Raw genomic sequence first — 9374 nt, 5'->3', positions numbered from 1 at the left:
TCGTATTTATTGCAAATTACGTAATCAACTTTTATTTGAAAGACCAAGAACATACAAAATAAAGGATTTAAATATTTATTAGGCTTAGCACACTTATGTCTACACAGACAAACTCAAATATGGCTCACAGGACAGGAGTAGAAAGTTCGAGAAACTGTTCTGTACAATATCATTTATTACATACACACGTGTATAGTAGTTAACAAATGTGTACCTGCAATGTCTACACACAGGGTTTGATACTTGCTATATTCATTGGTAGACTGGCGAGGGTAACCAGGGAAGGCTAACCTCTCTTCGCACCCACTGATTCCTATGACTCTCCTCGGATCAATGAATGATAGAACCCACATGTAGTCAACTTAGTGACAGTGACAGTAGGAGACCTGTCAGTGAGAAGATCACTCCAGTACTGTCCTCTTCACCACGCGGCCATCTTTATCAATGGCAAAGTTATAGTTCTGTGGGTTGTCTAGAGCTTCTTCGATGCGTTGATCCAAGTTCTCCAGAGTGATAAAGTTCTTTGCCTCCTCCTGTTGGGTAGTAAAAGGATGTTTTGATTTAGACAAACACAGACACAGATGTAGTATTTCAGTTTTCAAAATGGCAGTCAGAACAATAGACAAACCCACATGCGCACACACGTGCGTGTGATGATAAAAGAGTCTTACCTGCAACTGCAAGATCTCTCTCTCCTTTGCTTTGATGAACTCCTGCATGAGCTGCTCTGCCTGGATGGCCTCCTCGCTTTTCTTCAGCTCAGCTGCTTCTAGCTCATTCTGGATTCTCAGCTCTCTGGAAAAAAAGCATGAACTTATTACATAAATTTAGCTGCTGCTTTTGTCCAAAGCAATATACACAAAATGCATGTAGAAAGTACAAAGTCAGTGGTAATAGTCAAGGAACGGTCAGTATTCTACCAGGCACAGTCTCAAAATAACATTCCCAGACTGTGATCTATCAATAGGTAAATGAGGTTTCTCATATATGTCAATAGGTATATTCGACTTCATGCAGCGCCGGCGCTGGATGAAGTCGAATGCACCTAATATAACACAGACGTCTACCGCACCTGACTTTGAGCATGCGGAGGTTCTCTGCATCGTTCCATGCCATAAGCGCGCGGTGATCCTCCGCCTCCTGCTTCGCTCTCTCCCCCGCCTGGGACCCCACCTCAGCTTCGTATCTCTTCCTCAGCATCTCCTCCTTAAACTCCAGACTGACAACACACGCAGACAATCAATTATTCGAAGGGACTGTAGACTATTAAACCACACACAGTACGTGTTCACTGAGAACCCCTTTCCCCAATTCATAAACATTCATTAGCTTAACAAAAATAATCCGTTTTAACAAGCTGCAGCAAATGAAACAATGGACTGTCAGACTGTGTACACAGACTGACCACAAAACTTACCGAAGTGCTCTCATGATTAATTCATACTCTGTAAATCTCTCCTTGAGAACTACCATCTCGACTGGGTTAATGGGAGGCGGTACTTTGATCCGTCCCTCTTTCGACTTGGCCTTCGGGTCGTTGCGGGACTTTCTCCCTCTGACAGCCTCCACAAGCACGGCACCCCGGGATGCGAGAAGACGAGGAACAGGCGTACCCGTTCTACTAATAACTTGAAACATTTTGACTACTGACGATAATGTACAGCCAGCGAATTTGAATGCATTTGATGCAAATCAGATGCAATGTGAACTATGTAATGGTATTACAATTAAATGCATCCAAGTAAAATGTAACATTGAGATCCTTAGACACACGAGGCCGCCATATTGTTGTCTTTTCACCAACCGGAAGTATTCTATATTGGCAAGTTATTCGTGACTGCCACCTACCGTCAAAGTTAAATACTACAAAAGAAAGCTACTCGTACCTTATTAAATAATTGAGTAAGCTAGTTACTGAGAATTAAATTTAATTAATCACCCCACCTCTTTCATTCTCTGAGGTAGCCTAACTCCCTTAATTTTCATAATGCTTTCGGTTTGTTTTCAAGTAGAACTGATTTCAGTATTCAAATTATTATGCTTTTATTCATGAACACATGGGCATTATTATCTCGCAATAGCTGAGAGAATAAATTCATTTACTCGGCTCTTTTCGGTGGTTAAGCTCCATATAAAACACACTGTGCCTGAGCCATATTTGCTGACACAGTTAGCTACTTGCCAGCGCTATGGAAATGTGGGAAATCCTGCAGTGCCGCTGATCCTGCAGTCAGTGGAACTCAACGTGAGAACGACGAGAGAACTGTAAGGTGAGCAGCCACATCCTGTATTCACACCACCCAAAATAACTACATAATATGAAACCAATAGGCCTACAACTATCAAGGAAGAATGAACCCTAATTAAAGGAAGCAAACCAAACAGCAACACATTATTCAACTGGAGTTTAGTTAAGCCATGTTTGTTTTATTCAGCATGTGGCTGGCACTGACATTTACACCAACCATATAAGGTGCAAGCTTCTTATAGTTTCACAGAGTTAAATCACCTTTTAGGTCTATGATTTCTGTTTCCACAACATAAGGTTACAGTTACCAGGCTACTTATCTTTCAGTTACATTACATTATTTACTTTAGCTTTGTTTCATTGAGCCTAATAAACACAAATGGCTGAGCCTGACAAGGGGATATTTAAAAGATCACACGTACAAACCAGTAACAAATAGTCGTCCATGATATTGCCATGCACCAAGCATTTCACTTTTTCAAAAGAAACTTGTCTTTTATCATAGTTGATCAATTAATAATTAGCTGATTAAGTGAACCAAATCTTCACCAAAACCAAAGCAAATTTCCTCTCCAACCAAACTGAAGCTTGCAAAGGTGCATACAAATATCATGGAAGAATAACAAAAAGCAACTTAATAACATCTTACGATGGACATGTAAGGTTACTGGTTACGGATTACTTAGAACCGGGGTTGCAGTGCAGCATTCTGTCGGTAGAGTTCCAAAGCCACACACTGGTTTCTCGTGAGCACAGATACAGTCCAAGCATCCAAAAGCAGAATCAATTAGAACATTATCCTCCGTCACAAACAATTGGTTAAATGTTTGTGACGGTGGGTTTGGAAAGGGTCTAACGCTGAGCCCTGGTGCTTGGAGTCTAGCTGTCACAGCGGAGGGCCACTCTACCAAAAGAAAACTGCTCTGGACCTCAACCAGGACCGATGCAGTGCAGCCCCGCAGCAGTGTCCTGCTTTCTCTCTCTCTCTCTCGGCTGATGTGTGGTGTCAGTGTGTGGAGAAGAAGGGGGACCTTCTTGTGGACCTCTTGTATAGAACAAGGGCGCATCTGTCTTCGGAAAATGAGCTTAAGATGAGGATGGAGCCGGACCACAGAATCTGGCTCGGGAGCTGTAAGGTTTGAGGAACGTTGAATTGGATGAGACGGAAGTGAAGGAGGGACGTGAAGTCAGGGAGGGAAACGTGGAATATCTGCTGATGTAGGTAGGGAAGGGGATATTGGGTACTGTAGTTTAGATGAAAATGTTGGTGTAGGGAAGGGGATATTTGGGACTGTACTTGAGATGACAGCTTAGAGGTAAGGAAGGGGATCTTGGGTATTGTAGTTTAGATGACACTTTAGTGGAAGGGAAGGGCCGGGAGAGTGGAGAAGGTCAGTCTGAACTCCTCGCCCTCCAGGAGTTTTCTGTGGAGATACAAGATACAGATATATTAAATATATCAATTGCTGGATTTGTGCAATAACTATGATGATGAGGATAAACACACATATCAAGTTGTTACCTATACGCAGCTATCTCAATGTCCAGGGCCATCTTGACATTGAGGAGGTCTTGATACTCTCTCAGATAGCGAGCCATCTCCTGCTTTGCGTCATTGATATTCCTCTCCAGATCATTCACCCTCACCTGGACGTGAACCAAAATCGGGTCAAAACTATGGAACTGGAATCAGCATTCCAAGTAACCACACCAAGGGCATATGACTGAACGATTGTAATATTGATTCATGTCACATTTAACATTTGATTCATTTAGCTGTCATCCAGGTGACATACAAATGGCGCATCGAAAGTGCAGCACAAAATCATTCATAAGTACATTGTGCTTTCGTGCATCTTCTTCATCGCACACCATTTATTATGTTTCTACATCAGTTACTTGTCGACAGTCACCTTGGACTCTTTCTCCCCTAAGCAGGGAGCCTCATGTGTCTGGCTAAGCTACGGGAGGGGGGAGGGTCTGGTGCAGAGAGCATATTAGTAGTGCTCACAGCTACAGAATATCCTTTGTGTCCTGAGGACCCAACATGGCTTCTTTCTCAGCTGTCTAACCTAGTCGGACTGCTCTGTGGAGCCTCCTCTCTCTGCTAGCTTGGCTAGCTCCTCAGACACACACTGTCTTCACGTCCTAAGTCATTAGTCAGTATTACTGCACTGTCCTATCATCAGAATGATGTAATAATGTGGTTGAGATGTAATTGTCGCACTGTGACTGGTAAAAAAAACTGACAGTTCCTTGGCTCCAACTGCTGAAACCCTGTGTGACTTTGCACTTGTGCTCCTTTTGAATCCACCGTACTTACTAAATGCACTTATAGTATGTTGTTTTGGATCAATAAAAAAGGACATAAAGTGTCCTAACTTTGTGTGCTCCTAACTGAGGTCCTGTACCTGGTAATTGGCAACCTCCTGACCCTGAGAGTCCTCCAAGTCGTCCAGCTGTTTGTGGAGGGACTCGATGACGTTCCTCAGCCCCTCGATCTCCGAGGAGCGCGACTGCAGCAGCTGCCGGTACTCCATGGTCTCCTCCCGCACGGCCCGCACGGCCTCCGTGTTCCTGCTCGCCATCTCCGCCACGCCGGCCAGCTTGCTCTGGTACCAGTCCTCGGCCAGCCGCATGTTGTTGTTGGCCAGCCGCTCGTACTGGACGCGTATCTCCCGGAGAGCGGCGGACAGGTCGGGCCGGGACACCTCCACCTCCACGTCCACGCTGGCGGCCTGCAGCTGGGCCCGGAGTGCCACCTGCTCCTCCGCGAACACCTTCTTCAGGAAGGCGATCTCCTCGGTCAGGGAGATCACGCTGGCCTCCGCGCCACAGTTGGCGAGCACGGCCCGGCCCAGCTCCTCCCGGGCGCCCCGCAGGGTCTCCTCGGCGCCGCGGCGCTGGCGCTCCTCCTCCCCGCAGCGCTCCCTCAGCTGCAGGTGCACGTCCCGCAGGTAGGCCCTCTCCGCCTCCACGCGCATCTTCTCGCCGCTCTCCGCGTCGATCTGGGCCCTCAGGCTGCGCGCCTCCCCCTCGTACAGCCCCCGCAGGCGGGACGGCTCCCGCTGCCGCCTCCGCAGCACCTCCAGCTCGGCCAGCAGGACCCGGTTGTGCTGCTCCAGGCTCCTCACCTTCTCCACGTAGGTGGCGAAGCGGTCGTTCAGCCCTACCAGCTGCTCCTTCTCCTGGGCACGCACCCCCAGCAGTTCGGCGTTCAGGGAGGAGGCCTGGGCCAGGTCCACCCGCTCCGATGCGTCCGGCAGGCAGGATGAAGGCCACATGGGCCGCCTTCCCGGCGCCAGGGCCCGGGAGGAGGAGGAGGAGAAGGAGGACATGGAGGTTCTGGTGGGTCGGGAGCCTCTGTAGCTGTCCCAGGGGCGGCGGTAGGAGGTGTGAGAATCGAAGCTCATGATGGATTTTTTTCTATTTTTTTTTCTTTGTTTATGAAATAATGTGGATGTTTTGGTTTTGGTTTCAGAAGTTTTTTGAAGTCCCCCTTGTTCTGCACACCATCGGTGAGGATGAACGAGCGTGTTTGCACTGCACCAGCTCAGTGATGCTGCAGAACCTCGGCTTTTATGCAGTATGCCCGGCCCCTCCCTCCTCCCTCCCCCCTCCTCCCCGCGCCCCCAGAGAGATGCATCAAGCTTGTCAGCACCTGCTCAGCCAATAGCAAGCTGCTGCAGTGAGGTAAGGCAAGCTTGGTTTTCTGTCTGCTGCTCCACACCACTCAGAAACACGGCTGTGGAAGAGCCATTCTTAGAAAGCTGTCCGGAGAAAAAATATGTTTATTGCTTAGCTCTGCAGTTGATTTAAGGTCTAGCAAGCAACTCCGATAGATAATAGTAATAACAGCCCCTCACAGGTTCAGATGTTCAACAAAGCTACAGCTAGTCAACAAGGCAGGAATGTTGTAATCGAGGACCCGAAACAGTGTTTTTCCCCCCAGAAAAAATAGTGAGTGAGAGAGCCTCGGACAAAGAGAGCGAAATCGAGTGACAGAGAGACGGTGAGAGAGAAAGACAAAGAGATATCAATCAGGAGTTGATTCGCTCTCAGAGAAGAGTCAGGTTTTCACTTGTGGTTTTCGCGTCGGCTCACAATCTTTATCTGGGTCGGCAGTTGACATCTTTATCATCTGCCCTGTTTCTTATAACCTGCCTAGGGATGAAACAGGGAACACGTCTCCCTCGATTCTCCTCTCTTTCCCTCTCTCCCCTTGGAAGTCCTCTGTGGTGTAATCCTAGCACCTTTGACAAACGTGTGGGTCTGTGTTTGCCCACACAGCCTCGGGGTGTCCGCTCCCTCGACATGCAGTCCCTGGAGGGTCTCTGTCTCTTTCAATGACAAAAGTGATGAGTCACAGGAGCTCCTGGTCGGTCTGACGTCTGCCAGACAGGGAGCTCAGAGGAGACACCCGCTGACCCAGAGGTGTCAGTGTAGAGGTGGCAGTCTGATGTGTTATACCTATACTGTCTAGTCACAGGGGAGATGACACAGGAATCCAGATGGAGCACAAGGCAGAGGATACAGGGCTAGGTTTTCATATCTGTTCATGTCAAATGACTCATCATGGAAATGGAACAAACAGAAAAAAGGCTGTCTCATTTGGGTGTCTGAAGTTGACCTCGACTACCTAGTGGCTGAGGTGTGTTTTCTTATCATGCTTCTCACTTCTCATTTACCTCGTGTGTCATAGGAGCGTTTCCTTTCTCCCCTTCTGTTGAAGCATGTTTGTTGTATCTCTAGGTGGCACTATAGCAACGCTTTTAAACAGAGAATAGCCTGCAAGCATCTCTGTTTTGCAGAGACCCATATTCCAAGCCTCTGCTGGGATCCAGTGTGGACAAGCTGGTTCAGGATTGTGTGGGTGGACAGGCTGGTTCAGGATTGTGTGTGCGGACAGGCTGGCTCAGGAGTTTGTGTGGACAGGCTGATTTAGGGGTGTGCACCGCATACAGGAGACGTCCTGAGTTTACCCTTACTCACTGGCTCTTTGTTCTGCACCACAGCATCTCCAAGCTTGACACAGTCACAAATGTGTATTTCAGAAAGTGTTTCATAGGGTTCTCATAAAGTAGAATGTATCTGTGTCTTTGTGTATTTATTTAATATAGTCAAATTAATGCATACGCAATAACATGATTAAAAGAGGATGTACAGTGAATATTAAAACATTCACACAGTGTCAAAAAATACGACAACTATGTTCCTTTTTCAGGTGAAGGTTTTGGAAAAGCAGGCATATCACCTGAGACTGATGTCAGTTTCTTTTGTACATACACACCTTGAAATCAAATGTAGCTACCGTGAACAGTAGTCAACTGGTTCTGGTGATGCAGGTAAACAATGCCAACCAGGGCGATAATTACTTCAAATGCAAAAATAAAATCATTTAAAACCAGTTCAACTTTGAAACATTTTCTGTGCATCCCCACAATAGTGGTACTGTTTAATGGGTCTGTCTCAGGATATAAGAGACATTTAAAATGCAGAATAAACATGATACAGAAACAAACGTTTTTCATTTCATATAAATTGTATTCCTTTGGTAGAAAACAACATCCAAAACTGTGCTGGCCATCTACATAAAGACACTGATTAGCATAATATCAATTTAATCTAATAATACAAAATTCAATCAAGTAGGCCTATACCTACCATTAAACATATATTCAATGCATTGATGTACAATACAGTACAGGGCTACTGATATATAGAAAGTACTTTATGATAGGCTACAATTTGCACTATTAGTGCGTCTTTGCGTTACTAAATATGCATTGCAAACACTCATTCATATGTCGTACTGTACTTTGGTTCATTCATTTGTAAATGGCACTCTTTCTCTTTATGCGGCCATATTTTCAAGTTTCCACAGCGCGAAAGTTGTATCTATAACCAAAGTATATTAAGAGAATATAGGACCATATTCCAACTTGTGTTGTAGTCTACATGTAAAAGAAACAAAATGATCAAAAATTACATTTGAGATGTATGAATGGAAAAGTGATTTACAAGCGTTTACTGTAATTGCCGACGTTTTTTTTCTTCATTTAGAATATTTTCATCCTTTTGCTACCCACCGCGCGCCCTGCTCGCACTACTCGCTGTGCTGGCGGGTCCTTTGACAGCGGGCAGTACTTGATGGTGTGCGCATTGTCTCCGTTGGCACTGCAGAGTGGGCAAGTGTACGCTCGGAGAATGGGGCATACAACTCTGCCATCTGGCGTCTTTAAGACGTGAGATCCAAAGACTTCCTCCGGTGCCCCGTTATTCCTACAGAACACGCAAATCTTCGGCTCCGGCTTAACCCCCCTGTGCATTTGTTTGCGTCTACGGTCCACTCCGAGCAGGTCAAGGCCACCAAAGTTTCCTCTGAATGCAGAGTTGCTGTCTATAGACGGAGTTTCACTTGTTAGATCTTCGAAAGGGCTGAAATGTGAGAGGCGCTCTCTCAGGTCGAGAATGGAGGTTGGTGGGGTGCTGGCGAATGAACAGCGACAGTCCAAGTGTCCGCTGATGTCCGTGGCGCCGCGTCTGATTACGCAGGAGCATATAGGCGCGTCATCTAAACCCATGGTCGCTTTCAGAGACTCTGTTATGGAATTGGGATTGTGGGACTGGTTGCTAATCTTGTTTTTAGAGACAATTGTTGACAAACCTAGATAATCATTCCAAAAATTGAACGTGTACTCATACGGAGAGTAGCCGTGATCTAAGAAATCCATTCTTCCTTGTCTGAAATGGATTCCAAAGAAGTGCGTGGTTGGAAAAAGATGTTCTCTGCATACGGAGCGTGGACTATCTGTGTCTCTCTCCTGCGTCTGGCTCGAAATGCAGACTGCTGAACCGGCTGGAGCTGATATAAGTTCCACCAGAACGCAGTAATGGGCGGGGTCCCGTACACAGCGAGTTGGGGCCCCGCGCGCAACCAAACCTGGAATCCGAGCTCGAGCTTTCTCTCTCTCATTGAGCCGTTTGGAACAATCTGGACAAGAAACATTCTTTAAATGTACACGGATAGTCCTTGATCCGTAAAGAAAGTATATTCCACCAATATAAAATATTAAATTATACAAACGAGAACAAATTATGCTATTCTTATGCCTTACATCTTTGG

At 46.2% G+C, this 9374-nt stretch overlaps 3 protein-coding genes across 4 annotated transcripts; all 3 read right to left on the bottom strand.

The window, feature by feature from the left end:
• Positions 1-61: 61 nt before the first annotated feature.
• Positions 62-1805, bottom strand: mrps26 (mitochondrial ribosomal protein S26). The gene is made up of 4 exons (XM_047016104.1): positions 1418-1805; positions 1073-1219; positions 672-795; positions 62-533 (listed from the first exon to the last, which is right to left on the bottom strand). Exons 1-4 carry the CDS (start codon positions 1636-1638, stop codon positions 402-404), a joined length of 624 nt encoding a protein of 207 aa, XP_046872060.1. The 5' UTR covers positions 1639-1805; the 3' UTR covers positions 62-401.
• A 1363-nt stretch (positions 1806-3168) lies between these two features.
• si:dkey-33c12.3 (uncharacterized protein LOC335380 homolog) lies at positions 3169-5793 on the bottom strand. Of its 2 annotated transcripts, XM_047018489.1 has the most exons (3): positions 4660-5793; positions 3771-3895; positions 3169-3672 (listed from the first exon to the last, which is right to left on the bottom strand). In XM_047018489.1, the coding sequence occupies exons 1-3, from the start codon at positions 5659-5661 to the stop codon at positions 3606-3608; spliced, it is 1194 nt and encodes a 397-aa protein (XP_046874445.1). In that variant the 5' UTR covers positions 5662-5793; the 3' UTR covers positions 3169-3605. The 2 variants fall into 2 exon arrangements, with proteins under 2 accessions (XP_046874445.1, XP_046874446.1); XM_047018490.1 differs by lacking the exon at positions 3771-3895 and having other exon boundaries at positions 3169-3581; positions 4695-5793.
• Positions 5794-7440: 1647 nt separating this feature from the next.
• Positions 7441-9082, bottom strand: LOC124464938 (nanos homolog 1-like). The gene has a single exon (XM_047016873.1). The coding sequence runs from the start codon at positions 8980-8982 to the stop codon at positions 8308-8310; it is 675 nt and encodes a 224-aa protein (XP_046872829.1). The 5' UTR covers positions 8983-9082; the 3' UTR covers positions 7441-8307.
• Between the last annotated feature and the right edge of the window lie 292 nt (positions 9083-9374).

Source organism: Hypomesus transpacificus, chromosome 3, assembly GCF_021917145.1.
Source record: "Hypomesus transpacificus isolate Combined female chromosome 3, fHypTra1, whole genome shotgun sequence".
Lineage (NCBI taxonomy): Eukaryota > Metazoa > Chordata > Actinopteri > Osmeriformes > Osmeridae > Hypomesus > Hypomesus transpacificus.
This window is presented reverse-complemented; position numbering and strand designations above follow the sequence as displayed.

What these genes read in the sequence shown, in the direction of transcription:
- si:dkey-33c12.3 (XM_047018489.1), bottom strand. Translation starts at nt 5,661, where the DNA reads ATGAGCTTCGATTCTCACACCTCCTACCGCCGCCCCTGGGACAGCTAC. An exon ending in AGGAGGTTGCCAATTACCAG is followed by an intron (nt 3,896 to 4,659) that starts GTACAGGACCTC and finishes GTTCACGTCCAG; the next exon opens with GTGAGGGTGAATGATCTGGA. An exon ending in ATTGAGATAGCTGCGTATAG is followed by an intron (nt 3,673 to 3,770) that starts GTAACAACTTGA and finishes GTATCTCCACAG; the next exon opens with AAAACTCCTGGAGGGCGAGG.
- mrps26 (XM_047016104.1), bottom strand. Translation starts at nt 1,638, where the DNA reads ATGTTTCAAGTTATTAGTAGAACGGGTACGCCTGTTCCTCGTCTTCTC. An exon ending in TTAATCATGAGAGCACTTCG is followed by an intron (nt 1,220 to 1,417) that starts GTAAGTTTTGTG and finishes GTGTGTTGTCAG; the next exon opens with TCTGGAGTTTAAGGAGGAGA. An exon ending in CTCCGCATGCTCAAAGTCAG is followed by an intron (nt 796 to 1,072) that starts GTGCGGTAGACG and finishes CTTTTTTTCCAG; the next exon opens with AGAGCTGAGAATCCAGAATG.
- LOC124464938 (XM_047016873.1), bottom strand. Translation starts at nt 8,982, where the DNA reads ATGGATTTCTTAGATCACGGCTACTCTCCGTATGAGTACACGTTCAAT.